Here is a 20,019-nt window from a genome sequence, read left to right as displayed (position 1 = left end):
GTCTTGTTTGCACTAGAGAACAGCTGGTAAGTAATTCAGGCCAGTGTTTCTGGGTCCTTTCTGTTCTCATGTTCTTCTGTGCCATTTTCCACAGCACAGAGAGGGACCTCATTGGGGTGGGTGGGTGGCTGGAGATCTGGAAGCAGCAAATATTTATGCCCCTTGGGGAATTGGAAGGATTGGTAAGTATCTGAAATTTTTCTGTTTATATAATGAACAAATGGAGGTCAACAGGTAGTGAGAAGGGGTGAGAGAAAAAAAAATGACTAATGAAAGGTTTTGGAAATGAGTTTTAAAAATTTATTGAAGTATAATTGACATACAATATTATATTAGTTTGAGGTTTGCAACACAGTGATTTGACACTTGTATTGTTGTGAAATGGTCGTGACAATAAGCCTAATTACTATCCGTCACCTTGCAGAGTTAATACTTCTTATTTTTCTTTTTAAGATTTTATTCATTTGAGAGAGAGAGCACAAGCAGGGGTAGTGGCAGAGAGAGAGGTAGAAGCAGGCTCAAGCCCAACGTGGGCCTCCATCCCAGGAGACTGGGATCGTGACCTGAGCCCAAGGCAGACACTTAACTTTCTGAGCCACCGAGGCACCCCGAAGGGTTAATAGCTTTATTTACTATATTCCCATGCTGTACATCACATCCCCATGACTGACGTATTTTATAACTGGAAATTTGTACTTATTAATCCCATCTACCCATTTTGTTCCCCCCAGGGAAATAATTTTTAAACAGATATAAAGATGTAGTATTTTCCAGCCTTTTTGGCTACAGGGAACAGATACTCACTTGAGCTAGCATATATTCATATATTAAAGGGTTTTCTTGTAAGGACACACACAGACCGGACTGTAATGTAATCAGGAACTCTACAGCCGGAAGACCTGGAAGCTTCCATCTTTTTTTTTTTTTTTTTTTTTTAAGATTTTATTTATTTATTCGACAGAGATAGAGACAGCCAGCGAGAGCGGGAACACAAGCAGGGGGAGTGGGAGTGGAAGAAGCAGGCTCATAGTGGAGGAGCCTGATGTGGGGCTCGATCCCATAACGCCGGGATCACGCCCTGAGCCGAAGGCAGATGCTTAACCGCTATGCCACCCAGGCGCCCCTGGAAGCTCCCATCTTTCTGACCCTGGACACATGTTCTGCTCTTTCTGCATGTGCTGCTACTTCTGCTTTTCACCCACCTCATAACTGTGGGCACAGCATAGCTTTGCCTTGCCACTTACAGCCTGTCTTCTCACTCCTCTTGCTCTGTCTGTATGTGTCTCTCTCTCAAATTAAGATACAATTCACACAACATAAAATTTACCCTTTTAAAAGTGCACAGTTCAGTGACTTTTACTATATACACAAAGTTGTGCAGCTTGTCACCACTGTCCAATTCCAGAACACTTTTATCACCCCAAGAAGAAATCCTGTACCTATTAGCGGTCATCCTCCCCACCCCCAGTTCCCATTCCTAGGCACCTGCTAACCTGCTTTCTGTTTTTATAGATTGGTCTGGGTTCTGGAAATTTCACATAAATGAAATCACACAATGTGTAGCCTTTGGCGATTGGCTTCTTTCACTCGGCATCAGGTTTTCAACCTTCATCTATGTGGTAGCATGACCTCTGTGATCTCTTGCCACCACCCTTTTATCTTGTTAATTTATGCTGTCTCTAGTTGCAGCTTTCCCACTTCTGACTTTGCCACTGCGTATTCCTGTTAACAAGTTCCAGATTCTTTAGAGCAATGTTCTGTGCCATAGAACTTTCTATGATGATAAAAATGTTCTCTACCTCTGCTGTCATGTGCAGTAGCCACATGTGTCCAGTGGCTATTGACTTGCTCCGTGTAGTGGTAAGGAACTTGATTGGCCAGGCCTGTCTTTCTGTTTTAGGCACAGGTCTTAGTTTTCCGGCTAGCCAGTAGATCAGTTTGTTGGGTTAAGATCTACCCCCTGGTCTAGTTAGCTGGCGTCAAGGGATGGGAGAAAGGGACAGAATGTCAGTTCTGCCCCCCTGAGCTGGGCCTGGGGCCAGGAAGTTTTGAGAGAGAGAGAGAGAGAGGAGAAAGAACAGAGGGTTCAAGAATTCTGAACAAATGTGTGCTTTGAAAATAAAGCTTTTTGTTTTCTTTCTCCTGACTTTCTTCCAAATTGGTTCTTTGTTTTATTTTCCTGTGGCATGTTCCATGAAGAATCAGGGTAGACAAGGCAGCCTCTGGTCCTGATTTTTCATAATTTCTCATTTTTAATGATTTGCCAGTTGTTGCCAGAAGCAGAAATGTAAAAAGAGGTGGGTTGGTGCCGTGCCTCTCCCTTAATTAACACTTGGTGCTTCCTCATCGCTCTTCTTTCCTCACTGCTGGGAGCCCTGCTTTTCCTCTCTTCCATCCTGCTCTCAGGTCAGTACTTTCACAGAGGATAAGAATTTCCATAGACTTGCCTCTTGGGAATGACAGGGACAGTATAGGTACTTCTCCATGGGGCTGCTTAATTCATGGGTTCTTGAGTAGGCATAATAAATACCAATAATTTATGATCACTGACTCTGAAGAGCCTCTCCATCAATGGGGAGGTAAGGCACACATTTGAGAGTGCTTTTAGTGATACATAGAGTAAACGCCATCCATGGATGACATGGGGTCCTTGCCATATCACACTGAGAGCCTTGTCCCCAGGTGCCTTTTTCGTGCAGTGGTGACTTTTAACTGAAGACAGCATGCATACTGGAACTATGTATGGAAGGTTGAGGATGGAACATTGTTCTCCTCCGACACGGTAACAGTTGATACCCACATTTTCCTTATTCACTAACATATACCACATTTCACACAGTGTCTGGCCTGTATAACTAAGTGCCCAATATTTGTTAGAGGAAAGAATAAGTCAGTGAAAAATCTCCAGTTACCGGACGTCCATGGCATCTTCAACCTGGCCTGATAATTTGCTACACTCCAGAAGTGCTTCTCAGATTGGTGAAGGACAGTGTTCTATGCCTGCTGCCACCCAACTTAGAAACCACAATAAAAACAATTTAGTAGGAAAACAAGGCGTAAGCTTGCATTTTGAGTTTGTATCTTTTTATTATAACTCAATTGAATATATATAAAATTACTTAGCTCACTTGCTGTAAAAGTTTCTAAAGGGTTAAGTTTGAAGATTTCTCCTGGTCCTTAGGCACTTTGAATAGCACTGGTCTAGGGGATTCTTCTGGCTAATGAATTGGTATACATGGGGGAAAGGGTGGTTCATGGAGTGGGTGGACATGAAGAAATGGAGAAGGATTTGGAGAGTAAAGAGAGAAGGGGAGGGCATTTGTCTAGAATGCCGAGTCTCCACTGTACTTTTGGATAAACCGTAATTCATATATATTGACTGTGCTTATGCTTTTGCACTAAGCTGTGATGTAGAAAATTTAGAAATGGCACACAAATGCAGAAGGAAGGGACAGACTGAGAGCTTTTGCCTCCAGTGTAATTACGAATTGATAAACCCCCACTATTTTTTAAAAGAGGTAAACATATAGATGGTTTTACCTGTAGGTAAACATATTCTGAGCACCATTTGGGTTCTCTGTTAACCCTCCCTAGAATAGAAATGTGATTAAAGACAGCAGCATTTTAATAAAATGATATTAAAGCTGGTAAATAAACTTGGAGGCAAGTTGTAGGGAGCGACAACCATTGTTTCATTAGTTATGGGGCTTTTTTTTTTTTTAACCAGAGTAGGATGATTTCTGTTAGAACATTGCGATTAAGCTTCTAAAAGTAACTGCAAGTGTGTTTTTACAGCAGCTTTCCGCACGAGGTTTTGAATTAGTAAAGGAAAGCCAATAAAACAATGTGTTTCAAAACACTTGGTCAAAAAAAGGGTATTGATCCTGTGAGAATCAAATAATCACAGAAGATAGTAGCTGCTCTTTTAATTTGTGAGCCCTCTTTGTACACAACATCCATTTTTATCAGGATTAGTTGCTTAAATTAAAGGGGGAATTATTAAGAACAAGAAATTGCGGGGCGCCTGGGTGGCACAGCGGTTAAACGTCTGCCTTCGGCTCAGGGCGTGATCCCGGCGTTGTGGGATCGAGCCCCACATCAGGCTCCTCTGCTATGAGCCTGCTTCTTCCTCTCCCACTCCCCCTGCTTGTGTTCCCTCTCTCGCTGGCTGTCTCTATCTCTGTCAAATAAATAAAATCTTAAAAAAAAAACACACAAGAAATTGCTCCGATACCACATCTCAGCGCTTCTTTGAACCATGTGCTGTATCAGGTGTGGCTGTAAGAATGAATAGCAAATAAAACAGTTTCTGCCTTCAAGGAGCTATGTCTAGTTGGGAGAGGTAGATATAGCCAAATGATGCTGAAAGGTGGTAAATACTATAACGAAGGTGGGAATTTAGTACTGCTTGAGCCCTGATGAGACTGACTAACCTGAAAGAGTATGGGAAACCTTCATAGACATCGTGACAAGAGTTGGTCTATATATGTCATTTGTCTTACACTTTTGATATTTAATGCTAGATTCAGGCAATGTGATGTGTGGTGTTCGGTTATAAGAAATTTAGGAGTTAACGGGGTGCCTGGGTGCCTCGGTCTGTTAAGCATCTGACTCTTGATTTCCGCTCAGGTCATGATCTTGGGGTAGTGGGATAGAGCCCTGAGTCGGGCTCCACGCTCAGTGGAGAGTCTGCTCGAATTTCTCCTATGCTCCTCCCTCTGCCTCTCCCCCTGAGCTTGTGTGCGTGTGTTCGCAAGAAAAATAGCATTTTATTTAGTGTTGATATTAGGACATGGCAAATTTGAATATTATTAAGTGATTTCTGGATTAAGTAGACACTCACAGAAAAGTTAACCATACTAGCTATTTGGAATTTGTTAGTGGTTGAGATGAATACTAAGAGTAAGATCTTGGGCAGTGGTAGGAGAAGGACTTTGATTCATTCTGAGTGGAGACATTTGTAGTCCAGGAAGGAATCTCCCTAGATTCTTGGCAGTGGGAGGGGTAAAAATGAAGATATTAAGTAGGAGCATTACAAGTTTGATGTGATAGGATTGTGACAGTTTAAAAGCAAAGCTTTTTTTGCCTTCTTCCCTCTTCCCACCCTCCCCTCCACCAAAGTGGGGCTCAAACTCACAACCCTGAGATCAAGAGTCATATGCTCTACTAACTGAGCCAGCCAGGAGCCCCAGGTCGACATTGCTTCACTCTTAGCTCAGGCCTTGGAAATCAAGGTCTTCTGTTCTACCATCTACTGAAAGAAAACTTTGTCATTGTATACATTGGGAGTCCTGAATCTTTATCCATAAACAATAGTCCCTTGTGATTTTTATGTACATTTTCAAAAGCTTTGTTAACTGTGCTTGAAAACTTGCATTAGAAACTTTACCTCCTCTTAAGTTCTTCTGAGAATTCTTTTTTTTTTTTTTTTAAGATTTTATTTATTTATTTGACAGAGATAGAGACAGCCGGTGAGAGAGAGAACAGAAGCAGGGGGAGTGGGAGAGGAAGAAGCAGGCTCATAGCGCAAGAGCCTGATGTGGGGCTCGATCCCATAACGCTGGGATCACGCCCTGAGCCGAAGGCAGACGCTTAACCGCTGTGCCACCCAGGTGCCCCATCTTCTGAGAATTCTTATGCTAGACAAGGAATGAATGATGCTTGGTTCCTTGGTTAAAACCCAGGATGTCCTAATCAGAATGTGACTTCAGTTTGGGATCTAATGAAAGTCATGGCTATGGGTGAAGGGGAGGACCAGGAAACTCTGGTATATTGAATGGCAGTAGTAAAGAGAAGTAGACTCTTCCCCCTACTATTTCAGGATGTAGTTGAAATGTTTAAAGGAAAGAAACATCCCACTGGAGAGCACCATGAATACATAATAGAAGCTGTATTTTGTTTCATGCAGCTCAAAGAAAATGAACGGCACCCTGGACCACCCAGATCAACCGGATCTTGATGCTATCAAGATGTTTGTGGGCCAGGTTCCGAGGACCTGGTCTGAGAAGGATTTGAGGGAACTCTTTGAACAGTATGGTGCTGTCTACGAAATCAATGTCCTAAGGGATAGGAGCCAAAACCCTCCTCAGAGCAAAGGTAAGGGCTTTGCGTTTTATAGGTAATTTCTGCCATGTGCTTGCTGTTTCTCATTGCCAGAATGCTCCTCTGGTCACATTCTAAAGGGAGGAAATATGTCCTTTTATAGTAGTTACATCTTCCAGTCCAAACACATTTAATGGCATAAAAATAAAAAGTTAAGGTGACATCATGAGGATAATTTGTAAATTGGATCGTAGGCGGTCCTTTGTGAGAGCTCTAAATTCAAGAGACAGACTCGTGAGTGTGTGTGTGTGTCTCTCTCTTTTTTTTTTAAATGTGAGTGTCTCTTGATCTTGGGAATGGAATGACAGAGTTGAAATCAACCAACCACATAAGGTTTTCTGTGGTATTTTGGCTAAACTAAGCTGAAAGAAAAACACTGTCCACACAGCACCGGTGATGTCTGTCAGTGTTACAGAGGCCTTGCAGGATGGCTTAGCAACCAGGAGGGACCTGTTTTGTAGGTAACCTGTTTGTTGTAGCCTACAAGATGAATGGAAGAAAGGCTGAGCTACTTCCAGAAACACCTACCAGAGTAGAAGCTTTATGGAAGCAATGCCATTAGCTTTGCCCTGTACGCGCACATACAATATTCTTTTCCAAATAACCTGTTTCAGAATAATTTTCTGTGGAAGCTGTTTTCCAGTGCGGATGTGAGCAAGTAGGATTGTTATGTTTGAAGCCAGCTTAATAACAGAGGATCCAGAAGCAGAGAAATTATTTTCTTTTTGTGGCATAGTTAACCAAAAATATAAAGTAGTATAGTTTCTGAAAATGACTGGTGGTGTAACATGCAGTGATTTAGAATCTTAATTGCAGTGAGTTTGAAAGGAATCAATATTGTATCTCATGGGACTAGGAGCCCATATTTGCAAGACACACTTCTCCCCTCATTTCCCTAATAAAGATACAAAGCACAAAATCTGCAGATCTCTTCAGTCAGGGCCATGTGCTGTTAGAAGCTTAATTATATTTGATGAAAACCGAGGGTCCAAAAAAGATATTAAGAGTTTCTTGCTCTTTAGTCATTTTATAATTTAATAAGAGGTAATTATGTTTGAGGCATATGGTAGAAATTCGCTACAATGTAAGGAGTGATTTATTCTGAGAAAGAATGAGTTCCTGGTAGACTACAAGCTGCAAGAGTGCAGGGCCCCTCTCTTTTGTTTGTTTCCGGAGTGTCTTGCCCAGCACACCAACTGGTTCTCCAGCTAGGGTGGGTTGAATGGCATGGTACCATGACATTTGTAAGGGAAGTCATCTTTCCTAGAGAAGTTTAGAGGAGCAGCTAAAGAATTTTAGTAGAACTCAGAGACTATAACAATAAAGCAAATGCATAGAAAGTAAAGTAAGGTTTTTTTTCTGCTTTTCTCTCTCTCATTGTCTCGCCTCCTTTTCTCTCTCTCTCTCTCTCTCTCTCTCTCTCTCTCGGGAGGGGGGTTGCTAATTTTAATAAACCTAGCCTTCTCTTTGAAGTTCCAGTATGTCCATGGAGGCGGGAGTCCTCTAGGAATTATCTGCTTTCAAAGGACTGGTTTGATTTGGTGAACTTTTGTTTATTGCAGGGTGCTGTTTTGTTACGTTTTACACCCGCAAAGCTGCATTAGAAGCGCAGAATGCTCTTCACAACATGAAGGTCCTCCCAGGGGTAAGAAAGCTCCTACTAGTAAGTGGAACTGTGGTGGTTTTGACATATGGAACATACTTACACATGTCAGGCACACCCTGAAGTCGATTTGGGGGAAAAGGTGACTGCCACAGGGATTGATAAAGCAGGACAAAAGGGAACATTTCAGAGAAGGTAGGCTGAAAGTGGTTTATTCTTTCTTAGCCAAGAGAATTTTGCCTTCTTGATGCACATTCTGTCTATTTTGATATTTTGGGAAGAAATGATCATGAGGCAGACATAAGGTCAGAGAGTACTCTTAAGGCTCTAGTTTCAGTATTTCCTTTAGAGTCCTCACTTATATTTCTGAATGCTTTCAGTGTGTCCCGTGATAAAATACATGTTTTCCTTTTCAGATGCATCATCCTATACAGATGAAACCTGCCGACAGTGAGAAGAACAATGGTAAGCAAGTGTGTGAAACCCTCCCCTTACAAGGTTTCTTCTAGTTTACTGTTCGTTCTGATGGCATCTGGATTGTATTTGCTTTAAGCAATCGTTTGTTTTTGTGTTGTTTTTAACTGACATCTAAATGACAAAATATTAAATTTGTCTCAGGTGTGCAACATCATGAGTCAGTACTTGTATATATTAGAAATGATCACCCTAGTATCTGTCACCGTACAAAGTTCTAAAATGTTTTTCTTTTCTTTTTTTTTTTTTTTTAAAGATTTTATTTATTTATTTGACAGAGCTAGAGACAGCCAGCGAGAGAGGGAACACAAGCAGGGGGAGCGGGAGAGGAAGAAGCAGGCTCATAGCAGAAGAGCCTGATGTGGGGCTCGATCCCATAATGCCGGGATCACGCCCTGAGCTGAAGGCAGACGCTTAACCGCTGTGCCACCCAGGCGCCCCTAAAAATGTTTTTCTTTTGATGAGAATTTTTAAGATCTACTTTCTAAGCAACTTTTAAATATGCAGTATAGTACTATTAACTGTAGTCACCGTGCTAAATTATTTTATAATGGGAAGTTTGCACCTTTTGATCCTTTTCGTCCTTTTTGTCCACTCCCTTATGCCTGACCTCTGGCAACCACCAGTCCTGTTCTGTACGTCTGTGAATTTGTGTGTGGGGGGTGGTGTTTGTTTCTTTTTCTTTTCTTTTCTCCTCTTCTCTTTTCTTTTCTTTTCTTTTCTTTTTTTTTTAAGGTTTTACATACAAGTGAGATCATATAGTATCTTTCTCTATGTGACTTACTTTGCTTAGCATAATGCCCTCAGCGTCCATCTCTGTTGTCACAAATGGCAAGATTCCATTCTTTTTTATGGTTGAATAATATCTGGGGTGTGTGTATGTGTGTACCTCACATCTTCTTTATCCATTCATCTGTCAGTAGACACTTAGGTGGTTTCCATCTCTTGGCTGTTGAAAATAAAGCTGCAGTGAACATGTGTGTGCAGCTTTTTTTTTTTTACGATTTTATTTTTATGTAAATCTCTATGTCCAATGTGGGACTCGAACTCACAACCCCAAGATTGAGAGTTGCATGCTCCACTGACTCAGCCAGCCAGCGCCTTGGGTGTGCAGCTTTTGGAGTTAGTGTTCTCATTTTCTTCAGATAAATACCCAGAAGTGGAATTGCTGGATCATATGGTTAGCTCTCTCTTTAATTTTTTGAGGAACCTCTGTATTATTTTTTACAGTGGCTGCAACCATTTTATATTCCCACCAGTAGTACACAAGGGCTCTCTTCACATTCTCACCAACTCTTGTTATTTCTTGTCTTTTTTATTATAGCCATTCTGACAGGTGTGAGGTGATAACCTCATTGTGGTTTTGATTTCCATTTCCCTGCTAATTAGTGATGTTGAGCATCTTTTCATACGCGTGATAGCCATCTGTATGTCTTTGGAAGAATATGTTCAGATCATCTGCCTATTTTTTAACCAGGTGTTTTGTTTCATTTGCTGTTGAGTTACATGACTTCTTTATATATTTTAGATATTAACCTGCAAATCAGATACACGATTTACAAATATTTTCTCCTATTCAGTAGGTTGCTTTTGCATTTTGTTGGTGGTTTTCTTTGTACAAGCTTTTTAGTTTGAGGTAGCCCACTTGTTTTTTTGCTTTTGATGTCTTTGTTTTTGTAGTCAGATCCAAAAATCATCTGTAAGATCCATATTAAGGAGCTTTACTACCTATGTTTTTAGGAGTTCTGTGGTTTTAGGTCTTTTCGGTTTTATGGTTTCAAGTCTAAGCCATTTTGAGTATGATATAAATAGTAGTCTAGTGCACTAAGTAATCTGTCATCTAAATTTTTTTTTTTCGGGGCACCTGGATGGCTCAGCTCGTTAAGCGTCTGCCTTCTGCTCAGGTCATGATCTCAGGATTCTGGGATCGAGCCCCGCGTCTGACTCCTTGCTCACTGGGGCGTCTGCTTCTCCCTTTCACTGTCCCTCTGTGCTTGCTTGTGCTCTCCCTCTCTCTCTCTCAAATAAATAAAATCTTTTTAAAGATTCTAATATGTTGGGGGGGAGAGAAAGAAACAGCATGAACGGGGGGAGGGACAGGAGGAGAGGGAGAAGCAGACTGTGCGCTGAGCAGGGAGCCCGATGTGGGGCTTGATCCCAGGACCCTGGGATCATGACCTGAGTTGAAGGCAGACGCTTCACCGACTGAGCCACCCAGGTGCCCCTCAGTAAAATCTTAAAAAAAGAAAAAATTTTTTTTCTTTAAATATGGTAAATAATGAGATAAATGGAGTTGACAGGTAAACAGTGTAAGAATATTTTCGAGTAAACTGGGATGTCTTTGATCAATATAATTTCTTATGGACAGAAATGGGGGTGGGGGGATGGACAAGTTAAGAAGGAGAACTTCGTCCTCAGGAGAATAATCAGAAAAGGAAAGTGACAGTTAAACTCACTGAAAGGTGTGTTTTGTTTCTCTTGTCACATCAGTTACGTGTGAAAACTTGTCCTTTGGTACACTAGTACTGCTAGTAAGAACAAACTTCACTAAGTGCAAGATGCTGAGTGCTTTGCATTTGATACCTACAGCTACCTTTGAGATAAACACGGTTATCCCTGTTAATCAGAGGTGACAGTCATGGGATGGTTAAGTAACTTTCACAAGATCACAAAACTGCTGTATGTCATCTAAATGCTTCCAATTTTAGTTGTAAGGTACAACTGCTTATAAGAGGAGGTGCTAAATGATGAAAAAAATGTTTATCTTAGAATCCAAGTAATATGGTATAGAGGCGTAGAGCCAGGATTCAAACATAGACAGTCTGACTCCAGAGTCTGCGCTGCACTGCCTCTTGTAGTAGTAATGTTCAAGCCTTTTGTGTTTTACTCTCTTAGCAGTGGAAGACAGGAAACTGTTCATTGGTATGATTTCCAAGAAGTGCACTGAAAATGACATCCGAGTCATGTTCTCTTCATTTGGACAGATTGAAGAATGCCGGATATTACGGGGACCTGATGGCCTGAGCCGAGGTGGGTGCATTTTTAGCTTTTAAAGAGACTTAAATTTGGAGTCTCTTTTAGTTGGACCAGTGGAAACCAGTGATCCCTAGCCAACATGGCCTTGTCATGATGGAGAGGTTGGGCTTGGTGTTGAAATCTAGGTCCCATCACGGCTCCTCCTAGCAATTGATTCCATTAGAATTGTCCCAACCCCCTAAGGAGTCTACATTCTGCACTTCAGTTTCATGGGTTAAAATTGTCTATTTTTGTGCTTGGAGAGGTCCTTAATGCCAAAATGGAACACTTTCCTCTCAAGAGGAACTAGAGCATTGTGATTCCTCCTTTATCCCTTCATCAAGTACTTTCTTTCCTATTGTGCTTCCCTGGTTTTTCATGAAAGCACTTAACACTGTTGTGATGTATCTGTCTCCTCCACTAGATCTTAAACCCCCTGAAGGCAGGAACCATAACTGTATTGTTAGCATAGTACTTGGCACATAGTAGGTGCTCAGTAAATGTCTGTCAGCTAATTAATAAGCAAATGAATGAATGAGTTATTGACACTTCTCTTACCAGGTTGTGCATTTGTGACTTTTACAACAAGAGCCATGGCACAGACGGCTATCAAGGCAATGCACCAAGCACAGACCATGGAGGTAGGGAGCAGATGAATGAGAGGGAAAGTTGCTTAGCCTGAGAGTACTAGGACAGTTGGCCATCAAAGTTCTGCAGCATGTACAGCATCTGATTGCCCTAAAGGTCAAGCAGGCTAAACATCTTAAAGTTAAAAAATGATGTTCTCTTTGAAATTAACATATTAGAAGTAGCCCTTTTAAATTTGTCTTTCGCCACTTGTGTCTATCAGGAAGAGAGTCATTTGGCAGTGAATGAAATTAGAATGCATCCTGTGTGTCGCTACAAAGGAGGATTTTTTTCCTTCACATGGAAGGAGGAATTTGACCCTTTGGCTTTGGTGTTTTCATAGGGTTGCTCATCTCCCATGGTGGTAAAATTTGCTGATACGCAGAAGGACAAAGAACAGAAGAGAATGGCCCAGCAGCTCCAGCAGCAGATGCAGCAAATCAGCGCAGCATCTGTGTGGGGAAACCTTGCTGGTCTAAATACTCTTGGACCCCAGTATTTAGCAGTGAGTCTTTGTGGTTTGCTTTGTGCAGACTGTGCAAGCTCCCAGCTGTTTCTTCTTGTGCTGTCCCTAGCTAATAGATACAATGGCATTTACGACTTTAACATGTCCAATTTTTTCATGAAACTTCAGGCAGTGCAATATTCTTTAAGTTATGTTAGTATATCCGTGTCACCATCTCTCTTTCTTTCTCTCTCTCTTTCTCTCTCTCTCTTTTCGCATCACACATCTTGGGTTATAGCTTGAGACTTCCACTACTATTAAAGTGAAATCCTGATTCCCTAATATAAAGATTTAGCAATATCTCATATATACATCCCTGTCCCTTTAGTTTTTTGAAAAGAAAATCTTGAGGGAATCTTAACTACCAAATATCTTTCTCTGTAGTTCTTTCTCCCAGATGTAGAGGGCATCTTTAAAATACTTATTTGGGTCTTCCCTGAAGAGTATAATAAATGTTTCTTTCCACTGACTGAGAGGTCAAGATGTTGACATGGACATTATTGAATGAGTATTACAGGTGTATATTTGAGTTTACTGCATTGTAAATAGATAGATCCTTTAATTTGAGCTCTCTTTTGTTGAGTTTGAGTCATGTAGTCCAAAGGCTCCGGTTTGTTATTTAGATTTACTAGATCTATAATATATGTTACAAGGGATCATCACTGCTTTAACCCTTAGAAAAATAGACAGCACAACACACTTAAAACTATCTCATCTGTGAAGCTATCACTGAAGGAAAATCAGTGGTGAAACCTTAGATTTGTATGGACAGTCCCAAAAATATACACAGAAGGGTAATTATAGTCTTTCACTCCTTATCCTTTAAAACATTATTCCATACAGAAACAGAAGAAAGGCAATGATTTCTGTCCCTCAATACTGAGTTTTGGCTAATTTGATGCCAGATATGGTCTTCACATTTCTAAAACATTAGAAGAAATCCCAGTTTTCCAGCTAGTATTTCTCTGAAGTCTCAAAAAGTGTAGATGGGAGGGTGCCTGGGTGGCTCAGTTGGTTAAGTGTCTGCCTTTGGCTCAGGTCATGATGCTGGAGTCCCAGGACTGAGTCCTGCATTGGGCACCCTGCTCAGCGGGGAGTATGCTTTTCCCTCTGACCCTTCCCCCTCTCATGCTCTCTCTCTCTCATTCTCTCTCAAATAAAATCTTAAAAAAAGATCATCACACACCATTTAAAAAAATGTAGATGGTTCGTATATCTCAACAGATTAAATTGTTTCTTAGTGCTAGAACGTTGCTTTTAAGTTCAGAAAATTCGGAGAGATTTTATTTTAGTCTTTTGCCAAAATGATAATATGTTGAAAATGATTTCCATGATATGCATTTGCTTTTCTTAGAGAGTTTTGAAGCTCTTTTTAGAGAAGACTCCCGTTTTTATTGCCATTGCTGTATCCAGCAGTGCATGATGGTACTTGTTGAGAGCTCTGGTCTGTTTTAGTTAGACATGATCCCTGCTCTCAGAGCTGTTCGCACTTAGGGAGGATGAAGGTGCCAAGTACAGTATGCACAGTCCACCAGTTGGAACGGAGCACATTGCCCAAGGTATTTCAGATAAAAATAAAGACGTGGGTGTATAAATGGTATATTATCATTAATTAGGAGGTTCTTTCTGGAATAGGAGGACTTTGAACCTGATCTCTTTTGGACTAGAGCAGTGGTTCTTAATTTTTGTGGGGTGTGGACCCCTCTGAGAGGTTGATAAAAATTATGTGCGTGCACATTTTCTTCATTCTATATCAGAGGTTTGTGGGCCTCCTGAAACCTGTGTGGACTAAAGGGGTTTATGTTGACAGAGGAACCAGGTCAGGTGTTTATGGGAATGAGCAACAGGTTGAATAAAGGATCCAGAAACAAGAGTATCAGTTGTCCATAGGAAAAGTGATTGGCTTTGAATGGAGCAAAGGTTTTCAGCAGGTTCGTTAGACAAAGGTTGCTGTATGTTAAGATAGAGAATAAGGTCCCGAAGATCTGTAAGCTCATGGACAGGCCCTCTTGTTTTATTTGTTAGGGGACAACGATTGAGAGAGACTATACACTGGACTGATCTGTCAGTCTGTGTCAATCATTTGGTCATCTGCAGCAGTGGAGACCAATTTGCGGGGGAGGAGATAAATGGGGCTGGGTGGATGTTTGGAGAGCGTGGAAAGACTGATTAGTCATGGGTCCATTGTGACCAGCAAAGAATGACTCCAAGAAATACCCTGAAATGGTTACAGTTGATATTTAAAATAGTTGTGTGAAGTAGAAATTGGGTATATAGATGGAAACAATCTGCAAAATAAGATGTGTGGCCCAGACTAAGGAGAACTTGGGAGAGAGGAACTAGAAGTGGCGGTCATCCATGTGCGGACGCTCATTGCAGTGGATTGCATAGCTGCTTGAGTTGAGCTTAGTTCTCTGCTCTCCTCCTGTCCTCTGCTGTGCTGCCTTCTGTTGCCCAGGGACTTGAGCCTGGCTCAGTACTCAGTGAATGTAGCTGTCTTCTGGGCCAGGGCTTTAGCTGTGTCGTACTGTCCTGTGCTGTCAGCAGCCTCATGTTTCTGTTGTGTTGGCTTGGGTTCTTGTCTTCAACTCTCTTCTCTCTGGGGGCCTCTGCACTCTCGCTTTGCTGTGCTGTAGAGTTATCCCAGATGCAGAACCAGCCCTCACTCTCACTCTTGTTCTGTTTTTTGGTGTAATGTCTAGCTTTATTTGCAGCTCCTTCAGCAGACTGCCTCCTCTGGGAACCTCAACACCCTGAGCAGCCTCCACCCAATGGGAGGTAAGTGTTTCGCTGCTGTGGAGGAGCAGCGGCAAGCAGGCCACCAGACCCAGCTAACAACAGTCTGAGAGTTTTGCACCGTTTGTACGGAAAACAGATGTTTTCCCGCTCATTACATAAACCTAACGTAAGATGAACATCCCAGGACTCACCTGCCTTGTCTCTGGAAGGTGGCTCTTCTAGTTGCTGATACAAGATTGCTCTGGGGTTGCCTGATGCTCCCCACCCCTTTAAGTCTCTGTTGAGGAGGAAGGTGGAGAAGAGCTGTTAGCACGACTATCTGAGGCCATTCTGATAAGGAGAAAATTGCAGGAACTCTTGTTTTCCCTAATAAAGTGACTTCCAGTGACTCTTTGAAGCCTAAGAAGGCATCCATGCAAATGGCTTACCCAGAAACTGCTAGAACCAAACAGTTTACCTCTGTGTCTTATACATGTTATTTCTTAGATGAGTTACCCTTGTTGCTATTAACGTGCACGGAAAACTTAATTGACAGATACCTGAGTTATGACAAACTGGGGCTCCACAGACAAACTTGAAGGTGGGGCTGTCAGACAAGTTAGTGGAGGTGGGGAGTGAAGCATTTCCAGAGCCCCCTGCCCCTTCTGCAATGGACTAAGGCTCTGCAAGTGCAGTTGAGAAAGGGGTAGTCTTAGGTGGACTGCGTTTTGCTGTTTGAGAAATCCTGATAGTGGTTCACTTTGTCTCAGGGACTTGGAGTTTGCTCTGTTTTTGGAAATTTGCTAGATTGTAAATCTGTGTTGTAGTTTAGTTTTTATTCTTGCTAACTCTTCCCCCCAACCACCACCAGCCGTGTGCTTTTATATCATCTAGTAAATGGTCTGCAACACAGTGTCAGTGCAGTTCAGATTTCTTGCTCCTTTTAACTGTTGCTTGGAGGTTTTTTTCCCTCGGTGTTTTTCTCTTCTCCTTCTGATGAATAATCTGCTCTTCAAGTGGTGGTTTTTCTTTAGTCTTTCTCCTGTTGCTTTCCTCACGTGCATCCTCCTGTGTCATTACCCCCTTGGCCACCTGGATCCTGCTGCATTTTCTGTCTGTCCACCTCCATCGGAAAGAGCAAATCCCCTATAAAGTATGAGTGAGGGGCTTAGATGCAGTTCCATTTTGTGCCACAAGTTTTGTCGTTTGTTCTCTTGGACACCTGGCTTTGTGGTAGACCACAGACCTTACCCTCTCTTGGTTTCCTGATTACCAGTCCCTGTTATGAATATTCACTTGGGGTGGCATGCTACTGGATTGGATATGTCTTCTCTGGAAGAAATGATGTCAAGGTTCTTAATGCGTTGAGTGATACCTGAGTCTTTTTAGAGCTTTGTAGTGTTGCTTGTAAGGCTTATCTAGAATAGTTCCTCTTTGGGACCAGCCTTCACCAGTGTGTGCTGTCATTGCTGGAACGGATACAAGGAACCCTTATGTGCTGGCTGATCTCTTGCTTTGGATATTGCAGGGTTAAATGCAATGCAGTTACAGAATTTGGCTGCTCTAGCCGCTGCAGCTAGTGCAGCTCAGAACACACCAAGTGGTACCAATGCTCTCACTACATCCAGCAGTCCCCTCAGCGTACTCACCAGTTCAGGTAAGTGTGCCGCTGGAACTAACATGCCCTTGTGTGCCTTGGGCAGAATCCCCAGAGAGGGGTCTATCATTCTGGAGAGTAGTTAACATCTATTTCCAAAGGGGTCAGACTATGAACAATTAATTTTCACATGTCATTTTCTGACTTAAAAGTAATCTCGTAATTTTTAGTTTGTTACAGCTGTCATTTGACTTTATGTCCTGTTGTGACAGTTATTGAAATCAGTAACTGAAAACCTCTTTATGAAGAGAATACTTTAGTATCAGTCTTGTGCTTTGGTTCTCGTTGACGCGCGAAGTAAGTGTTGGCTCGAGTTTAACACCCAGGTTTCTGATCACAGGGTCCTCACCGAGCTCTAGCAGCAGCAGCTCTGTCAACCCCATCGCCTCCCTTGGAGCCCTGCAGACATTAGCTGGAGCAACGGCGGGCCTCAATGTCAGCTCTTTGGCAGGTGAGGGACAGCCCCTGGATGTCATCAGGCCATTCGTTGTGCAGGTAGCACATTTTAAACAATCCTGGTAGGTCACCATTAGAACGAACAGGGTGGCCTGGTAAAATTAGAAATAATCACAAGATTTCAAGTCAGACCTGAGTTAAATCCCACCTCTGCCCCTTAACTAGCTGTAACGTAATACCACCTTTCTAAGGTCATTTTCTCATCTGCGAAGTGGGAAAAGAACACTTTGAGGGTTGTTAAGTAAATGAGAACATAGGTAAAGTGCTGAGCACATGGCTTAGTACAGCGTCAGGCACGGAGAATGTATTCAAATAAATATTCGCTGCTGTTTTGACGATAGGGTTTACCCCCATCTTGTCCTAGAACACACACTCCCTTTAGCACCCGGACCTGGGATGCTTATCTTGCCGCATTCCAACTCTTGTGTGGGAAGGTGGCAGAAAAGTCAAAGAGAGAATGGAGCAGGTCATGTGTAAGTGGTATCACTTCTCGCAGGGCTTGAGAAAAGAGAATGGGGAGAGCCACACGTGGGTGTGGCATTTTTTCATGTTCCCATGAGGGATGCGGCCTGGGGAGTGTCCTAAGATCTGACCAGTCAGATTGGTGGTCCTCCTCAGGGCGGAGCTGAGAGAGAGGGAGAGAGAGAGGAAGAAAAGGGAGAACTTTGGAGTTTCTTTTTGGTGCCACTGGAGTCTTTGCAGTGTGTTAACCCTGCTCTTCCCCACCACCAAGGGATGGCTGCATTAAATGGTGGCCTGGGGAGCAGTGGCCTTTCCAACGGCACCGGGAGCACCATGGAGGCCCTGACGCAGGCCTACTCGGGAATCCAGCAGTACGCTGCTGCAGCACTCCCCACTCTGTACAACCAGAACCTGTTGACACAGCAGAGTATCGGTGCTGCAGGAAGCCAGAAGGAAGGTGAGTAGAGAAGGGAGACTGCAGTTCGGGGTGGAGGCCGGGGGTGGGGGGGAGATTACACTACCCGCCACAGAGATGAAGGCAGGGCAAAGGCCAGGAGGACCATTCAAGCAGTCAGAGCGATTCCCTTTGGCAGTGTCAAAGGTAGACTGATAAGCTCTGTAAACTGTACTCTGCTTTTGGAACGTTCTCTGGATGTGGCTCAGATCAGAACCTATGTTTGCCCTCCTGTGATGAGGCTGCAGGTTTAGATGAAGAAACATACTGACCTTACTGTGTGACAGCATTTCATAGTCTTTTTTGTTGTTGTTAGGAAGTCATCTTTGTGGATTACAAATCTGTCAGAGGATATTTTCTGTCTGGGTGTCCCTTTTAAGCCTTCTTGTTTGGCATTTTCCTCATTTTCTAATCTCTGTTTTTCCTAATTGAGGACACACTGAAGGTGTCGGGACAGAAAGAGTTACGGCTCATGTATTGGTGAATTGGGAAGTGTTTGCTTTGACATAAATGATACTAAATTCAGGAGCGACTTTCTAGGCAGACGGAGGCCTGACAGTGGTTTGTATGAATACAGAGTCCTGTTGACACCTCTGTTCTCGTAGTTGACTGGATTTCTGTAGCCAGAAGCTGCACGGCTTAAGCACTAATGTGGGGGAAAGACATGTATCCTCTCTTGCCATGGCAACGAGGATTCCTGGTGTAGTGCGTCGTCACCTGCTCTGAATCAAGACGCTTCTGTGCCCTAGGATGCGGTAGTGGGGGAGCTGAACGAACTGAGGAGACAGACAATAAAGCAGGAAAAGCATCAGATGTTCCACATAGTGCTCCAAAGACTGATGAATGGGAAAGAGGGATGGAGTATGCCGGAGGCACAGCATTTTGTTTAGAATGGTCAGAGGTCTCTAATTTGACATTTAAGCAGAGTCCGGAGGAAGTAAGGAAGCGATGCATATATCTAGAGGAGGGAGAGTAATGGGGGCAGAGGAACACCAGGTGCAAAGGCCCTGAGGCAGCACTGTTCTGTCATATGTTTGGCAACAGCAGGGAGGCTGGGTGGCTGGAAAATGGCTGGACTTTAATTGTAATAAGGCTGCTTTGGTTAGAAAGTCATTGAGCATAAGTGGTTAGAAAAGGAAAGCATATTCTATTTTTGAGCTCAGTGTTAATCATAGGCACTTTTTAAAATGTAATTTCTTTTTATTGAGGTGCAGTTTACATAATGGTAAAATTCACCCTTTTGGGACTATATAGCTCTGTGAGCTTTAATGAACGCATACAGTCATGTAACCACGTTCACAGGTAGAGAATGTTTCCATCACCCCCGGAAATTCCCTCATGTCCCTTTGTAGTCATTCCCTACCCCCACCTCCTGCCTTGCAACTGCCAGTCTCTTTGCTGTCCCAGTAGTTTCTAGCACAGTTTTGAAACCTGTTTTGTTAGTAGTCTCTTTCTACCTCTTTTTCTGTGTTTCTGTACAAGCCTTTAGTCTCCGGTTTTATTGCACCACACAAGAGTCTGCCTACTTTATTGTCCCCGCACTCACTCCTCCCACAAGGTTGAATTCTGATACCCTCAGTGGGAAGGAGTCTGTTTCAGTGATTGCTCTTCAGTTTCCTGGTTTGTATTTGGAGAATCTTTAGTTCTCCAAATGAATCTGTTTGTTAGGACACAGACAGGTTCTGTTTTTTGTTTTTTAAGATTTATTTATTTGAGAGCGAGGGGGAGAGAGGCAGAGCAGAAGGAAGGGCAGAGGGAGGGAATCCTTAACCAGACTCCCTGCAAAGCTCATTGCGGAGCTCAATCCCAGGATCCTGAGATCATGACCTGAGCTGAAATCAAGAGTTGACTGCTTAACTGACTAAGCCACCAGGTGCCCCGGGATACAGACAGTTTTAACACAGGTGGAAATGAGAAACAGTGGTGGGGGCGGGGGGGGGGGGGGG

General features: G+C 42.8%; 1 protein-coding gene across 9 annotated transcripts in view; it reads left to right on the top strand.

The window, feature by feature from the left end:
* CELF1 (CUGBP Elav-like family member 1) overlaps positions 1-20,019 on the top strand; it is a 79,814-nt gene that overhangs the window by 44,097 nt on the left and 15,698 nt on the right. For 6 of the 9 annotated variants that reach the window (XM_008700983.2, XM_040639087.1, XM_040639089.1 and 3 more), the window contains 10 exons: positions 5,909-6,096; positions 7,665-7,747; positions 8,122-8,170; positions 11,075-11,209; positions 11,756-11,835; positions 12,165-12,326; positions 15,029-15,104; positions 16,573-16,701; positions 17,042-17,152; positions 17,891-18,076. In XM_008700983.2, the coding sequence (XP_008699205.1) occupies positions 5,909-6,096; positions 7,665-7,747; positions 8,122-8,170; positions 11,075-11,209; positions 11,756-11,835; positions 12,165-12,326; positions 15,029-15,104; positions 16,573-16,701; positions 17,042-17,152; positions 17,891-18,076 (1,199 nt within the window). The remainder of the gene's footprint in view (positions 1-5,908; positions 6,097-7,664; positions 7,748-8,121; positions 8,171-11,074; positions 11,210-11,755; positions 11,836-12,164; positions 12,327-15,028; positions 15,105-16,572; positions 16,702-17,041; positions 17,153-17,890; positions 18,077-20,019) is intronic. The other 3 variants (XM_040639086.1, XM_008700984.2, XM_008700985.2) reach the window with 3 other exon arrangements.

The sequence above is a fragment of the Ursus maritimus genome, unplaced genomic scaffold (genome assembly GCF_017311325.1).
Source record: "Ursus maritimus isolate PB19 unplaced genomic scaffold, ASM1731132v1 scaffold_23, whole genome shotgun sequence".
Classification (NCBI taxonomy): domain Eukaryota; kingdom Metazoa; phylum Chordata; class Mammalia; order Carnivora; family Ursidae; genus Ursus; species Ursus maritimus.
Note: the sequence above shows the minus strand (reverse complement) of the source record. Positions and strands in the feature narration are given on the sequence as shown.